The 16488-nt window shown below is 50.3% G+C and overlaps 2 protein-coding genes across 4 annotated transcripts; one reads left to right on the forward strand and one right to left on the reverse strand.

Moving 5' to 3' along the window:
- Positions 1–13: 13 nt before the first annotated feature.
- On the forward strand, positions 14–13046 carry UBAP1L (ubiquitin associated protein 1 like). Of its 3 annotated transcripts, none has more exons than XM_027688098.1 (6): positions 14–110; positions 3378–3532; positions 4859–5587; positions 6492–6701; positions 9722–9823; positions 10703–13046. In XM_027688098.1, exons 2-6 carry the CDS (start codon positions 3401–3403, stop codon positions 10835–10837), a joined length of 1308 nt encoding a protein of 435 aa, XP_027543899.1. In that variant the 5' UTR covers positions 14–110; positions 3378–3400; the 3' UTR covers positions 10838–13046. The 3 variants fall into 3 exon arrangements, with proteins under 3 accessions (XP_027543899.1, XP_027543897.1, XP_027543898.1); XM_027688096.1 differs by having other exon boundaries at positions 66–973; XM_027688097.1 differs by having other exon boundaries at positions 66–973; positions 3381–3532.
- An 87-nt stretch (positions 13047–13133) lies between these two features.
- On the reverse strand, positions 13134–15949 carry KBTBD13 (kelch repeat and BTB domain containing 13). Its single transcript, XM_027688095.1, has one exon. It carries the CDS (start codon positions 15932–15934, stop codon positions 14552–14554), a length of 1383 nt encoding a protein of 460 aa, XP_027543896.1. The 5' UTR covers positions 15935–15949; the 3' UTR covers positions 13134–14551.
- Between the last annotated feature and the right edge of the window lie 539 nt (positions 15950–16488).

Consider the following 16488-nt stretch of genomic DNA (forward strand, 5'->3'; position numbering starts at 1 on the left):
AAATGGATATTTTTTTTTTTCGTTTGAAGCACTTTTACTCCGAGGGAGAGATTTGTTTGAGTACTTGGCATCAAATACAACTCCAACATGGAGAGAATTGCTGGGAAAAGGTTTGTGTGAAGGAACTTCTCCCTCCTACAAGGTGACAGAGGCATCTGATGTCAAAGCCGTCCATGTTCTGGACAGTTTGCTTGTGACAGTGACGGGCCATATGGATTTGGGGCTTTGCTGGGCTATGCAGATGGTCGTGACACCTTTCCAGAGCTGCAGACCTGATTCTTGCTTAGCCCCAGTGTGTGGGAATCGAGTTAATCTCCCCAGTGCTTTTCCTCTTGGCGTCACAACAGCGCGTCATCCATGGAGGAGGCGACGTCATGGCCTAAATTCCACCCTTGGGCCTTATGTGATATGTTAATAGTTTATTGGCTGAAGCTTTGCACTGGTTTCTGTTAGTAAGAGCACACAAACTAGTAGTTTTTAATAGAATTACTGTGAGTGCAGAAGTTTGCAGTTCTTGCTCACCTGCAGCACCCCAAAATACAGATTACCAGGAAGTCCTTTGGAGGTGGAGTTCTGATTTCCTCCTCCATACATCCCCCCTGTCAATTCCAGCATCTCAGTACTCCAGACCCAAGGCTGAGTCAGATCCTGGGGAGTCTTTCCTGATGAAAATGCACAAGTTTAAATATAAAAATAAAAACAATTGCATAAAAACAATACAACTCTGACACTTCCAGTTCAGGAAGCTTAGTGACCGGAGGATGCTCTGCTTAAACAATTAGGCTCCTTATCCCGTCAGTGCGTCTGAGGGACAGGCCAACCACTTAAGCTACGATTATCTTAAAACTGTCCAAGTCAGCTGCTTGTCTGACACTGCAGGAATTTAAAGAGCTGAGCAGTAGATAAGCAGGCAGTGGAGCAGCAGCCCTGTTCTCCCTGCCCTGCGAGGAGAGCTCCATGAGTTCATCTGACGGTAAGGATAACTTCATCTTATTGATAAACACAGGGCTTGAAAATGCCAGGGGATGATCTACCTTTAGGTATATTTCCATCCCTCAAACTTTCTGTGGTTTGTTTTGTGTATTTGTTCTTGTCTAGCAATGTGTGCATTAAAATGTTTTATATCTTTAGTGGGGAAGATAGGAATGTTTAAAATCTCAACTCATAAAATACGTGGAGACAGAGTATTCTTAAAAGTTGTTGTCTTCATGTTGAAGAGTCAGATTTGTCTAAGTATAGTATTTCCTACTGTCTTTAAGTTTTAAAAAATTACTATAGTCCAGAAGAAGACAGGGGTTGGCTATGTGTTTCCAAGGCTCCTTTGCATCCTATTCCTCCACTGGTCCCGCTGCAGTTCAGGTTTCTCATGTTAAGGCACATCCTCTTCCTGATGTGAGCTGGTTTGTGCACTGGCCAGTGTCTGTGATGTGAAAGTGGGCAGGGCTGGTGTGGGGTACAAGCTCAGAGACCTTCTAGGAGTTGCCTTCTGGTGTGAGTTGGTGTTTAGGACTGACCATCTTTTATTCTTGTCTAGTAGCAGTTTTCTTGTCATCACACCCACCCCAAAGGACTTCTTGTTTTCTAAACTGGGAATTAACACTTGTGGGTGCCTTTCTTAGAGAACAGTATTTATGCAGTGAAATACAGCTGGTACCATCTTCATATTTTCTTCATCCTCATACCTGAAAGTGGCATTTGAACCCAAGTGAAGCCATTCTGGGTGACAGATGTTGAGACACAACTTTCCTTTGCACCTTATACACAGAGATTTTGGGAAGAGCCAGTCTACAGCATAAGCTGCAGAGAGGGTCTGTCCGCCTTGCACACAGGGGCCGTGCTTGGAGCTGCAGAAAGCTGGGAAAGGTGGTTTTGCCTGCAGGTCTTTTCATGTGTTGTCTTTGTCTGTGCTGACGTGGATTGTCCCTTGGGCTGAGCCCTCTTAGGCTGGAGCAGATGGTCTGGCTCCATGAGGGCTCCCCACACGTTGCCTGTGTCATGTCTTAGTGGCAGGACATGTGCAGGAGCACAAAGCTTGTTAGGGGCTCTGCTTGGGCAGAGGTATTAAAGGCTCCTGGCGTAAGCAGGCGAGAGACAACCCTGTTGTCATTCTGATAATGACCAGCTGAGTTGCACTGAGTGATTGTGTGTGTCACTCATGTCTGTTTGTGGTCTGGAAACAATTTCTTAGTCCTCTGCCAACATAAGAAACTACTTTGAATCCCATTTCCCCTTATAGACTTATTTTTGCATTAAACATGCAGTTTTTTCATCCTTGTATACATTCATCTGAATATTTCCTTTTTTGTGGAGTGTTTATCCTCATTGTCTAAAAAGCTGTTTTAAAAGGAAAAAAATAACTGGGAGAAGCACTTAGGGATGTCACACACATATTTACAGTGTATCCTGAGGATGGGGTGTCACACAAGTATTTACTGTGTGTCCTGAGGATGACTGCTGAGGACTTTGGGATGAGCAGGCACAGGCTGTGTGTGCCAGGACTCGTGGGGAGACTGGCCACCAACTCTTAGCAGTTGATAATCTGTAAAAGAAATAATTTTGCATGCTGTCATCACTGGGAAGCTCGAGGCTTCATGCAGCAGTAGAGGCTTTTTACTAAATTGAGACATCTGCAGAGAGCTGATGGCGACGCTGTTGCAGTAATATTTTCCATGCCACCATTCCCAATTAATCAGAAACTTTTCTCTTCTCTGCAGTCCTGCTCTAAAACCATCACCACACTTAAAATGAGTAGATGGTTCCTAAAAGCTAATCTGGCCTTAAAATGGCTTGTTTGACATCCCCCTAACTGTTAGGTTTGCCTCATGCACCAGCCTCCCAGCCTGGCTCCTGACAAGCTGCTGAGGTGCCAGAGGGAATGTCCTCCCTTGGGATGCTCCGTGTCATGGCTTAGCAGCACGTGGCTGTGTGCATGAGCTCTGTCAGGTTACACAGGGAGAGGAGACCTGCAAGGTGTCCTCCTTGGCTGTGGTTTCTCCCTCTGTAACTGGAAAAAGTGCTCAGTGTGTCCCCAGCTTGGGGAAGGGATCATGCAAAGGGCAGCAGAGGGAGGGAGAGGCAGGAGGGATGGAAAGTAGCAGGGCATGCATGGAGGTGGAAGTGGAGAAGAAAAATGCTCAGGATCTCTGCCAAAGAAAGCTGTAAGCTTGGTCAGGTCCTGCTGGCTCAAGCTGAGAATAGCAAAGGTTAGTTCAGACAAATCTTCCCAGTGTCAGTAAATAAGATTTTACCTATCTGGGCAATGCACACAGTGGTTTTTACTTGGCTGGCTCTTGAAAAAGCTCATCTTCCTCTCCTTCCACCCAACTTGAGAGGTGCTAGTCCTACCTTTTACAGTTCTGTTTCCTCCCTTGCTCCAGCAGCAAGAAATCAGGCAGGAGTGATGAGCTACCTGGATGAAGTTCCCTTCCGGATGGCCCTGAGCCTCGATGGGGACTCAGGGGGAGAAATCCCCTTAATCACCGCTCCGGACATCGAGGTCCCCGACTGCACCGACATCCTCATGAGCACCATGGTGAGTCCACACCCAGATCACTGCTGGGGGATGCTCAGAGGGATGTCAGTGGTGCTTTCCTTTTCTTAGGAGAGAAGGGGCACATCCTAATTGATCTCCTCTTACTTGACTGGTTTGCAGCAGTACTGGGAGGAGAGGATGATTTGTGATATGTGGAAGTGAGGAAGGGGTTGTTTTGGGATTGCTTTTTAAAAATCCTGTCCAAGCAGGAGGCTTGGGTCTTTCCGGGATGGGAGGACAAACTTCTGCTCTGGGGTTGTCTTCTACTTTGGAATTATCACTGTCTCATTTATTAATAATATTTATTAAATATCAATAAATTTAACAGATATAAGCAGGCAATATTACCTGTACTGACAGCATATGCATAATTTATATATGTATGTAAATTTTTACATATATATATACATATATTTATATATATATATAAATATTTATATATATATGTATATAAAGTATCCCGTGTTTCTCCCTAGTTGGGATGCATTGATGCTCCCCGCCAAGGCCAAGCAAGATTATGCTGTTGCTTCAGGCTGATCCTTCTGGAGGGACGTGGGGGTGTTTTCCTTAGGGAGGCTGGTTTGGGTCCACAGATGACCCAAGTGGCAGGAGCAGTAAAAACAGCATTCCTGGGCTGTGAATGTACTTGCCTGCCCATCCAGAGGAGACCTTGTTTGGAGAGCTCTGGGACAGGCAAGGCTTGTTTGTTCCAGGAAAATCCTCAGATTTCAGTCACAAACAAGCTTATATTTTAAGACAGACTATGTGGAAATGACAACTCTGTTTGGGGACCAGCCGAGCCCCTGGCGCCACAAAAGACTCCCATGGCTGGTCCTGCCACTGCCTGAGGTGGCATCACCCTCCTTGGTGGGTCCAGAGCCCCTGTGCCTGAAGTGCCACTAATGAGAGCCACAAACAAACTCTGCCACCACCCTGGGGGCAGCCTGTGGCTGGATGCAGTGCCTCTCTGCAGCTGCCTAAAATTAGGATGCCCACATCCCCTGTCTGCACCCTCCCACCTTCCACAACAGCCAAAGTGACACAAAACCACCTCTAAGTATAAAACACTTCTCAGAAGAATTGTAGGTACAACTCACAATAGTAATAACTTTATAGAGGGACTTTTTTCAAGTGTAAATTTGGGGATTCCCTGTAGGGATGAGGCTGGCACGGCCCAATCCTGCAGCCAGCCCTGATGCTCAGGGAAGTAGGATCTGATATGGGAAGGCTGCAGCCCTTAAGCTGCCTCGCAAAGCGCATGGTTTGCTCAGTGCCACGTGGTCTGGTTTCAGGTGTCCTCACCAACTGCCTCTCGCTCTTCCACAGCACGACTTCTCCCTGGAAAGGAAAGTGCTGTACTGGGTCGAGGTGGCCTCTCAGCAGCAAACCTGCCGACACCGGGTCACCTCCGAGGTCGTCCCCACGGCCCCGCCGTGCTGGCTGCTGCTGGTGGACCCTGCTGACAGCTACGGGGGCCGGGCTCGGGACGTGGCAGTGCGGCGCTCCATCAGCATGAGCGCCGCCGACACCTCCTACGGGCATGACACCGAGAGCGAGACCTGGCACTCGGAGGAGGGCGACTGCTCGGACGATGAGTACTCCTCGACCTCCCTGGAGGAGAATGACAAGGATGAAAAGCTCCTCTCCAGGAGGAGAAGCTCTGGGAGAAGCATGGCTTCACGTCTCAGCTTTTACCAGACCCGACCAAAGACATCACCTTGCTTGTTGGAGCCCTCACCAGAGAACAATGTCCACAGCCCAGCCAGCCCGGACCCCAGCAAGCAGAGAAGATCCATGGTGATATTTAACAACATGAAGAATGAGCTGGAGGCAGCCAGGAGGAAGCTGGCTGCTCTGGTGCATCCTTTGAACAGAGCTGCCACGGGGGGCAGGGGGATCCCAGTGCCACGGCTGCTCCCACAGTGTCCCGGCACCAACCGCAGTGTCAAGTACGGGCCAGCCCAGGACGTGTCCCAGCTGGGGACCTTGGTGCCAACTCCTCCTGCCACACCTGCACCAATCCCACCCATCAAGCGGCACAAACCCACAGTGCCGGTGAGCTGCTGCCTTTGCTTGGTGCTGAGAGAGGAGGGAGGTGGAGGGTGTTGAATTGGTCTCATTTGCCGGAGACTGGGCAGCAAAATGGATTCAAAACGGGACTTCAGGAACACTGGACCCATGAAAAATTACTGATGAGTTTTCATAAGAAGTGAAGGCAGGGTTTCTTTTTTCCTCTGAGGTTGTGCATGTTTACTTGCTCTGTCCAAATCAAAACACCCCTGTTTTTCCCAACAAGCGGGGTCTTATTTGATTATCAATTGAAACACTAAAAAAAAAAAAAAGAGTGAAATAACAGGGGTTTTCCCCTCTTTTCTCTCTATTACCCCCCTCTTACAGATATAGGTGAGGTTTATAGGGAAATGCTCCTTTACAGCCATCATGTCTTTTCTAGGAAACTTTGGACTTCATAGTCCTACTAAAAATACAAATCATTGGTGAAAGAGGGATGTGACAGGATGGAGTAAATATCACTCTGTCACCTTGAATCTGAATTGCACCATGTTTTTTAAGAAATCACATCTCATCCAGCTACTTGAGAGATTTTAGGAGATGAATTACTGAAAACCTACAATTAAAACCATTGGACACATGAATGACCAGGTTATTTATAGGCAGTTGTACTAGACATGGGGTAATTAAGGAAAGATTAAATGCCTGTGTGTATTTGTACATCACCCAGCCTGAGCACTCTTTGATCTGATCTGTATCTATAGCTGAGCCTGGATTTAATTAAATCCAGTCTCCTTTGATGCCCGTTGGATGTTCCATGTATAGGAATTTTCCTCTTCTGGAGACAGCAAGGTAACTGCCGGTGTTCGAAAGCGTTGCTTCAGCCTGAGTGTTTGACATCATCCCATGAGCTGAAGCAATAAGACCCTCTTCTGTTTTTTCCTTGCAGTCTCTCAGCCCCTACACCTGCCTCCCCCCTGCCTGCACGCCTGGGAGACCCCTCAGCTCCCTCAGATCTCAGCCGGATTCCTCGGCTGACCTGCTTTCTGCTCTGAGCCAAGAGGAGCGAGACCTCATCGAGCCCGTCATAGCCCTGGGCTACCCCACGCACAAAGCCATCCTCACCCTCCAGAAGACGGGAAGGCAAAGCTTAAGTCAGGTTGGTGGAGCTGGCGCGGCACCGCCGGAAACCTTGGGTAAAGGAAAACTTGATTTTCCTGGAGAAAGGGATGGCTGTCTTGTTTGGGGTGGATTTCTGATTGCCTTGGCTCTCCCACTTTGTTGTCAGACCACAGCTAACAGGCTTTTCCATGAGATCAGACTTTTGCAGTAATAAAATAGCAATGAGTTGCCCTCAGCTTTTCAGCATGTAATCACGGCTGGTTTCGTTATCTGTTCAATCTGTTGTGTGGAGCTTCATGTCCTTCTGAGGTACAAATTTTGCCCCCATACATGGAAACTTTTTGCACATCATTTTTTCCCAGCTGTTGGATTTGTGTGATGATTACCATGGTTTATCCTGTCAGAGCAGGACTGTACGAATACCTCAAAGATTTGACTGGGCTCTCTCCAAAACACAACTTTCCTGTCTTGCAGCAAGCAGAGAATCCATTGCAAGGGGGTCCCAGAACTTTTTTCCTCAGGAACCCTCTATAATAACCTGGAATTTATTGAAAACATTTAACATACAGACTCTTCCTACCCCTGGTGTCTGAGTACATCCTTGCCTGCAGTGCTGCGTCCCCATTCCTGAGGTCTCTGCTTGTGCAGATGAATCCCACAATGGTCCAAGGGGGCCTTGGAGCATCCATGACATGAGGGATGCTGCTGGCTCTGACTCCCTTGGCAAGCTTGGGACTGGACCTGTTCATCCCAGCAGAGGATTTTAGGGCTAAATTACCCAAGTAACTCTTGCAGAGAGAGAAGGGGCTTAATTGAAACTCATCAAGAGGGATGTCCATGAAGCTGTCATGCCAGAGAGCAGGAGCAGATCCTGGCAGAGGCATGAGCAGGCACAGTGCCAAGCAGCCTGTGCCGGGTGCCAGTCTCCTTCCCATTCCCCTGGGAGCTGCCTGTGCTGCGTGGGCCAGCTCCCACCCGCCTGGTCGGCGCACGAAGCTGCTCTGTGCCTGAGTCATCCTGCAGCTCCCAGCTCCCTCCTGAGTCACCCCAGCTGGACCAGCCCCCCCAGACCTCGCTGGTGTTTCAGGAGAGCCGAGGTGGGAAGGGAAGATTGTGTCCTCAATTCATGGAGGTTTCATCCAGGCAGAGGGAGATGGACAGAGCCCAGCCCACATTCTTTGCACAGAGCCGTGAGAGGGTGTCTTTGGCTTCAAAATGAAGAGACAGTGCATCTTTTTAAGGATGGAAGTGGGTACAGCCTGCTCCCTTCTGTATAAACACTGGGACTCCCATTCCCTTGGAGAAGAGATTCCTGCACCAAAATACAAGATCTGCCTTATATCCTGTGCCTGCTTCACCAGCAGATTCTATCTTTCCCATTTATGCCCAATGCAGCCAAGATAAAATGTAAAGCCTGACCTTTTGTGCATCTCTTACAAGTACAAAACTACCAAATTAGGCTAAACTTTCCTGCAAAATATGTTCCAACTGAAGTTAAAAGAAGAGCTGTGGGTGCTCTTCATTGCTTGCTGTGTCATGCAGGGTTTCAGTGTGTGATGACAACAACTTCAACTCTGAGGATTGATTGTAGTACCAGATGGTAGACAAAAATTGTTCAACTTCTTTGCAGTGTCAACTCAAAACTGGCAAAGCCCACCTTGGTAGAGAAGGCAAGTTTGTGGCCTTAAAGAGGCGATCCCTTCTGAGTTTTGGCAGAAGAACTTTTCTGAAAGGCTCAAGCAGGGTTAGTTACCCCAACATGCCAGAGGTTCATCATGTTATGGCCAAGGGCTCAACCAAAAATGCAGCATTGCATTTTGCTCAATGATCATTGATCAATTCAAAATGCATCCTCGATCCATGGAGCCCTCGATGTACCTGTGAGCTGAGACATGACAGAGGCTGCAGCTGCTCAGCACTCATCTCCCCAGGCAGCTGTAGGCACAGGGCAACAGTGTTAAAAAACTTCTTCTTGAGAAGAAAATTATAAAAACCATTGAGTTGACAATGGCACCGATTTCATGCTGGGCTTGACCAGGCTGCCAGGACTGTCTGTGTTGTGCCGTGAGTGAGCAGCTATTCCTACCACAACAGAGCAAGAAAGTACAGCAATGAGTTGGGGTTGTCATTGGTCAGGTAACGAGGAAAATAAAATCAGGTTAGGAATGCCAATGACCAGTGACTGTCTCCTCCCTGAGTTACTGAGCTGCTCCTTAAGGCTGACATTTCTAAAAATCCTTACTCTGCTGTTCAGCCAAACTAGATCAGCTCAACATTTGAGGGACTTTTTTGCCTTTTTCATGTGTTTTGTGGTCTTTTACTGAGTCCTTCCCCTTGGCTAGGGTGGTGCTGGGGAGGGTGGAGGTCTGTGCACTGGTGGATCTGGGGAAGATATGAATCAGTTTCTCCTTGGATGAAGATGGCACAGCTCTGGGGAGACCCGTGGGATGTTTTTATTCCCCCTGCTATTGTATAGCTCATTTATCATTGTCTGTCCCATATGTTTTTGGACAGTGAGTGATTCTCGCGGTATTTAAAAGATGCTGCTGGGAATTGTGCTGTCAGCACTCCAAGAACAACGAGGAAAGCCAAAAATAACTGTTTACTTTCAGTAATGGCAGCACACGGGTCTCCCCTGGGGTAGGTTTTGCGCTCGGACCCTGGAGCAAACCCAGGGGTGCCTGAACCCCGGAGCATCAAAGGGATGTGGGGTTGGCTGAGGGTGGACATCCCACCGGGACAGGCTCTGCCTCACCCACAGCTTGGAGGCCACTGCTCTGTATCTCAGAGGTTCAGATGTTTGGTTTGCTCCTCATCCTCCCTCTGCCTTGTTCCCATTCCCACCCTGGGAGGGTGAGAGGGACCAAGATGTTGTCATCTCCCACTGGGAATCGTGGACAGACAGACCACCCCGGCTGAGCATCAGATGGGAAACAGCAAGATGGTGTTGCTGATGTACTCCCCATGGTGTATCCCTGGTTGGTGTCAAGATGGTCCTGTTTGCCCTCACTCTCTGTGCCAGCAAGGCTGGATTAACCTGGTTGTCTTCCTCTGCAGTTCCTGAGCTACCTGGGTGCCTGTGACCGGCTGCTGAAGCAGGGCTACGAGGAAGGGCAGGTGGAGGAGGCCATGGAAATGTTCCAGTACTCAGAGAAAAAGGTCAGAGTGGGATGGCACAACCCAGCCCTTTGTGCTGTGTCCTCCGGGCTCGCTTTTCCAGCGGGCTATACCCTTCCCTCCACTTCCACTGCCCCTCATGGGGGTCAGACCCACTGCCTTGCCACCAGCGGGACCCCCATAAGGACCCTCTGGGAAAGGACACCTGCTCAATCCCCTTTTCCATCCATCCTCTCACCCCGTTGTGCAGCACAATGCTCGTTCACCCACTGTGCAGGGAATCCCATCCCAAGCCCACCAACACCTGCTCTTGCTCCCTCTCTCCCAGCTCCCCTCCAGGGAGAAAAACTGTGGTGACACACTGGGCATTGGTCTCCATCATCAGTCTCCTCCTGGGTAATGAAGAGCCTGGAGAGGTGGAACTGCTTGGAGTCTGGGCTGACAGTGTTTGCTGGGATGCCAACGGCCCATAGTATTGCTCGTTAGGCAGTGACAGCAGGGGCTGCCCAGGTCTCGGTGTCAGGGAAGGTTTATTTATTGAGGATACGGCTCTGGGTGATGTCATGGCACTGGGGCCCAGCCTGAGCAAGGAGGGAAGCAGGACAAATGAATTCCAGCTTGTGCTCACTGCATCTCCCTGCTCTCTTTATAATGCAAACACTGCATGGAATTGATGCAAACTTTATAAGGAATAAGTGAAGCTGGAGGCTGACTTTAATATTAAATATTTCTTATTTAAGAAGTTGAAATGCTACCAGGGGTATGTGTGTCCTCGGGCTGCTGTTGTGGTGCCCTTTGGCGGTGACACAACCCAGCCAGGGCGTCTGGCTGCAGCCTTGTCCCACAGCACTGCTTCTGCTGCAATCCCACGATGGATCCATCCATGATAACATCATTCCCCTTTCTTCCTTCTTCCTCCAGGCGGCTGAATTCTTGCATCTCTTGGCTCAGTTTAACGATATGGGTTTCCAGCAAAATGAAATCAAAGAAGTTCTTTTGCTTTGTGGGAATCAGAGGGAGAGGGCGCTGGAAGAGCTCGTGATGAAAACCCACTGAGCAGCACCCTGGACCCATCACAGCTTCCCCTCTCCAGACTGGACCAGAAGCACTCGGGTGGTTCTGCTGCTCCATCCCCACCCCTGGAAACAACCAGTCACAGACCTTCACAGCTCTTCCTTGATGTCTCATCTCATTTTATGGACATCCATCATAAGAGTGTTTATCATTCAGGCACCGACTTCATAGGAGGAATATTTATCTCCTCACCCACACGTCCCCACCCTGATCATCTCAGCTGTTCAGATTAGATGAAATAAGATCCAAACCGCCTTCAGCTTAGATTTTTGCAAAACCCAAACCACAGTGTTCTCCCTCCACCTGGGGTGATGGGTGTCATGTTTTCAGCTACAATCAAATGTGGATTCTTAAGAGATTATATAAATCATCAGAAGAAATTGTTTTCCTAAAATCTGAAGGAACATGTGTTGGTCCTGGCTTGGTAAGAGTCTCAGATGACTTAGTCGTGGTTGAATATTGTAATTGAAATCAAGTTTGATCACATTAGCTTCTCCTTTTAAACCAGAAATGTGAGAAAAATACACAGTTCTGTGAGGGTAAGGAAAGAAAACAGGCTGCCCTTGCTCTGAAATACATGAGGTTGAATGCAAAATGGTGGAGGTAAGGGTTTGTCCTCAGGGAACTTCCTGAAATCGGAACAGAGAGACGGGGAACTGCTCACTGCCCTCATGCTCTGCCCAAATCAGGAAAATTCAGGGGATGCTTCCCTAAACTGTGAAGACAGTGGCTCCAAATGAAGTTAAGCATGAAAGTCAGCATTGGGAACATCTGGATACTCGGGGGAATTTCTGTATGTAACTGAAGGACAGAGAATGGGATGTGTGTCTTGGCTTGGCAGTGGAACAGTGGACAGTGTTTTCACATAAAGTATGTTATTTTCCTGTGAATTAGATACAGATGTAATTTCTTTGAGTAAAGATGCTTGGGGGGGTTCTTCTGCAATGTGTTTGTGTCTTTTCCTGTCAGGATGCCAACTGGCACAACCCAGCAGAGAAAATCCTTCGTTAGTTGCATTAGTACCATTTTTCCATTGTATCCTTCCAAACAATCTCTCAGTCTAACATACTGCCATTGAGGTAAAACACTGTGTCCCTTTTCCCTGGATCTCCAGGTGGATGCCAGACACCAGCAGGAAGGTACATCTCTCCATGGCTGCCTTCATTCTTGCCTGGATGTGCAAGGAAACTTGGCATCCAAGTTTTGGGGGACTTGACCCATCCATTCCCAAGGAAGCTTTATTCCTGCCCTTCTTTAATGGCATTGAAACAGAAAATGTGGTACCTTGTGTGACCAAGGGAGATACCCCAAGGAGCTCACAGGCTCTTCCTGGAGCTCCCAGCCCTGTTTTTGCTCCAGCTTTCCCTTGGTTATACAAGCTTTTATTTTTGATGCGGCCCTTATAAGGCAAGTCCATTCTACAGACAGCTTTTCTTTATGTCCCCTCTTGCCAAGATGATGTCACCTTAAAAAAGAAACTTGAAAAAGGTTAAACTGTGATTAGGACGATCGTGTCGCCCGGAACTGTGATCTTTGGCGGAATGAACCCCTGAGGATGGAGAGGGGGAGATAAAGGTGCTGAGCCGGTGCCAGCGGCGCGAAACGTCGAGGGCTGAATTCTGGTGGAGGGAAGCACATTGGCAGCGTCGTGCCCCCAAAGGCTGAGCAGCCTCTCACCCTCCTTAGAGGAGCCTCCTTGACCCTGGCTCATCTTTTCTTGCGGAGGTAAGAGCTGTATCTTTTGTGCTCCCTTTGCACCTAAAATTATCTTGTGTTACTCTCTGTATCACGGTCTGGATTGATGGATGCAAAAATGACTCCTCTCTTGGGTTATACGTGCCATACTCAACAGCCTGCCAAGACCTGCGCTTTCCCCCAAGCGCTGCACTTAAAATCTTTTGCATTTTGTCTACAAATATCTTTGTAAACCCCTGAACTATCAAAAAGCCAGCGAGTGGAGGTGGGGAGGAGGTTCTATCACTTGGTGTTGGATCTGGAGGGAAGGGGAGAGCCTGCCAAGTTCAGCAGTCCAGGGTTGGCCACAGGAGCCCAACATAAATATTTTACTAACAGAATTATTTTAACTTTATTTTAATGGAGGTTTAAGCTGTTTGTTCAACCTGAAATGGTTTTAAAGCAGCATGTTTCCATATGCTGCTTTCAGTTAGGAGAAGACAACCTGAAATGTTAATTGGCTTTATCTGGGAGGGGAGTGAGGATTTGACACGATGGGTTCCTGTAACATCCTCCCGGGGACACCAACACAATTCCTCTCATGCTGCCCATGGTGCAGAGGTGGGGGAGGTCCCTCGGTGACCTCTGCCTCCCCTGTGCCCCTGCCAGACCTGCACCTCCAAGGGCTGTGGTCCCATCACAGGTGACAGTGGAGTGGTAGCCTGGCCCAGTGGCGGGGAACAAATGAGGACAAGGCACATCCATCTGGCCATGGTTGCAAGTTGGGGTTTTCTGCTTTGTTTTGGTTTGTGGTTGCATTGAGTGGGTTTATTCTCAAATGAGGGAACTGTTTTGAAAATGCTGAGAACTTGGCGAGGGTCAGCACGGAGGTATTTGAGGCATCCTGGCTGGTATTCCCTTCCGCTCCATCCCAGCCGGGACAGCACAGGCAGCCCAAAGCCTGACCCACTGACAGGAGACCAGCTGACCACAGTCTGGGTTTGCTGCTGCCCTGGTCCCCCAGCGCTGTGGTTGCAGAGGGGAGCTCTGTGCTCTCCAGCCATCCCCAGAGCTGGTGCTGAGGGTCAGCAACCTTCCACTCCAGGCAGTGGGATCTCATGGGAACAGCTCCTCTGACTTTGGAGCTCTGCAAGCCTGGCATCACCATGCAATGGTAGTGCTCCCTCCCTTTTTGTACCCTCTGTACTTCCAAGTTTTGCCACGTCCTCAAAAGACCCTGTCTTGGTTCAAACAAGCCTCTGACAAGAGCCGGCACTTGCCACCCCTTTGGGTCTGCGCTAGGGCTTGGGGGGATAATGGATGGTTTCCAGGTCCCAGAAAACCCTCAGTGCATTAAGCACCAATGCCCAGGAGCTGCTTTCCTTTACCCCCCATCTCCCCTCCTCCTCCCAGGACCCTGTTGTGGCCATGGAGATATCCCAGGGGAGCACAGGGCTGTGTGGGAACCACACTCCCACATACGGCTCTGAAATGGAGCTGCAGCTGAAAAAGCATTCAGGGGCAGGAGTGAGTCCTGACGTGGATCTCTGTTAGGAGGTATTATCCTTCAGAAGGAGAGGGGGGGAAACCAAACCCAAGAGTAATGAAAACTCAGTATGAGAAGCTTTTCTATAGCTTTCCTTTTAATTCTGGGATAGAATGAATGATTCCCCATCAGGGAAAAGAGGAGGTGGAGTCCTGCACACCTTCAGAGTGTACTCAGAATAAATAAACCCCCTGTTTGCACCTCTCTGGTACCTGTCCTCTGCAGAAGCCACGAAGCCGCTCACACAGTTGGCTCATGAGCCCATGTCTGGCTTTGCACCCGTGCAGAGCAGGCAGGGGCAGCAGCAACTGCCTACAGTCCCTTCCCCTCTGGCAGGGTCTAGTGTCACCTCCAAGGTCCAACATGAGGCATCCCTGGACCTGAGCACAGCTCCATGGAGGAGGAGAGGAGCCCAGGGGAGCAGCAAGTGCAGAGCCATGTGCAAGGAGAGCATCCTGACATGGGATGGGGACCACCTACGTCGCGATGTCATGGTCACGTCTCGGCAGCCGCAGGAGGAAGGTCTGCAGGGAGCCACTGCGCGGGAAACCTGCCCGCTCCTTCTTTTGTTTCCAAGTCTCCTCTTCCACGGAGTAGAGGAGTGTCAGCATCTTGTTGACGGTGTAGATGGTGTCCCCCCTGACAACAGCAGTGAACAGGGCTCCCTTGCTGTTCAGGAACTGCCCAGGCAGGGCCGTCCACTGCCGCGATGTCAGGTTGAAGCAGTCGATGACACAGCGCAAGAAGTCATCGTAGGGGCCATTGCGCATGACATAGAGGTTGTCACGGTGGGCCACCATGCAGTGCCCGTAGCTCTGGTGCCGCTTGAGCTCGGTGACAGGAAGCCACTCGTCCCGCTGGGTCTCATACTCGTAGATGACAGTGGTGTCCAGTGGCTGCCACAGGCAAACAAAGATCTGCCCCAGGGCTTGGGCACAGGGCGCCGCCGTGCTGGGCTGCGGCAGGTCGGAGACAAATGTCCAGGTGCTGGAGGCCACATCGTACCTCTCCACGGACTTGAGTGAGATCTTCTCATACTCCCCCCCGATGGCGTAGAGGAAGCCCTCGTGGCCCACCAGCCTGACATCGTAGCGCAGCTGGTGAGGGCTGGGGAACTCGCTCCAGGCATTGGCATCAGCATCATAGCAGAAGCTGCTCTCCACCACCTGCTTGTTGGCCCCGTAGACGCCACCCACGATGTAGATCTTATTATCCATGGTTGCCATGCCGGCTAGGAATGTGCTGGCGCTCAGCGGCAGGCAGGAGAGGGTCCTCCACGTGTTGGTCTCCTCGTCCAGGTAGCAGATGGTCCTGGACAGGTCCTCCAAGAACTCGAAAGTGGGCGTGTGGGCTCCCACTGCCACAAAGGTGCTGGGCAGGAGGGCTTCCACATAGGCCAGCAGGTCATCAGAGAGGCAGTCCAGATACTCCTCCAGCTCAGCGTAGCTGTCCCTGATATAGAGAGCAGCACAGTGGAAGAGATCCAGGAGGCCGAATATGGCAGCGGCTTGGTACAGCAGGATGCAGTTGTCGGAGTTGATGGAGTGGATCAAGTACTTGGCCAAGGGCTTCACCTGCAGGAAGGCAGCACACTCCACTGCCTGGAGGGTCTCCTCGCTGCCAAGGATGGGCCTCTCACCCTCCAGCACCCGCAGCATGGCGAGGAACCCGGCCGCGCTCAGCTCCCCCAGCCCGATCTCCTCCTGCGTGCTCTCCCTCATGCCCGAGCGGAAGAGGGCACGGAAGTACTCACTGCTCTCCACCAGCAGGGTCTTCTCCACACAGAACAACTGCTCCTCCACCCGGATACGCACCCGCTCTGGGGGCCCTGCCCGGGAGCCTTCCTCCTCTGGGGTCATCCTCGCCCAGGGGTCAGCGGTTCTTGGGGGTGGGGGAGCAGCCAATGCCCCTCTGTGCTGTGCCCCAGCACAGCCCCCTCCTGCCTCCTTCACCCTTTGATTCCTTTGCTGTGCTGCCCGGCGGCCTTGTAACATAAATACCTTGGTCTAAAGATAGCTGAGCTCGTGACCGGGGCCCTTCAAAGGCATCCGCCAGGCTCAGCTGCCCACCCAAACTCAGGCAGGGCTCCGGCATCACCGACCAGGCCTGGGCATGGCAGAGGTGCCCAGATTATCCCATGGAGTGTGCCCATCCACTCCTGGGAAAACGGGTTTTGCTCTCTCCACATTTGGGCATCCTCGTTCCAATGCCCTAAAGAGACAGTTCCCCATCCCAGGGAGGGCAACATATCTGCACAGCTGGGAAGAACACATTATCACAGTATTCTGTTTTATTTTCCCTTAAAAAGTGGAGTTTACGGCCACAGGGAGGTAAACAACATCAGCAAACCTTGCTGCCATCCAGCCTGGCTGTGGGAAAGGCCTTGCCTGCCACAGGCAGGGAGAGACCTTCC

This window comes from Neopelma chrysocephalum, unplaced genomic scaffold, assembly GCF_003984885.1.
Source record: "Neopelma chrysocephalum unplaced genomic scaffold, ASM398488v2 Primary Assembly neopelma1_75, whole genome shotgun sequence".
NCBI lineage: Eukaryota > Metazoa > Chordata > Aves > Passeriformes > Pipridae > Neopelma > Neopelma chrysocephalum.

Excerpts from the sequence above, each read along its gene's own strand:
- UBAP1L (XM_027688096.1), top strand. Across the intron at positions 3,533-4,858 it reads ACATCCTCATGAGCACCATG|CACGACTTCTCCCTGGAAAG; the intron begins GTGAGTCCACAC and ends GCTCTTCCACAG. Across the intron at positions 5,588-6,491 it reads GGCACAAACCCACAGTGCCG|TCTCTCAGCCCCTACACCTG; the intron begins GTGAGCTGCTGC and ends TTTTCCTTGCAG.
- KBTBD13 (XM_027688095.1), bottom strand. The coding sequence starts at position 15,934 with ATGACCCCAGAGGAGGAAGGCTCCCGGGCAGGGCCCCCAGAGCGGGTG.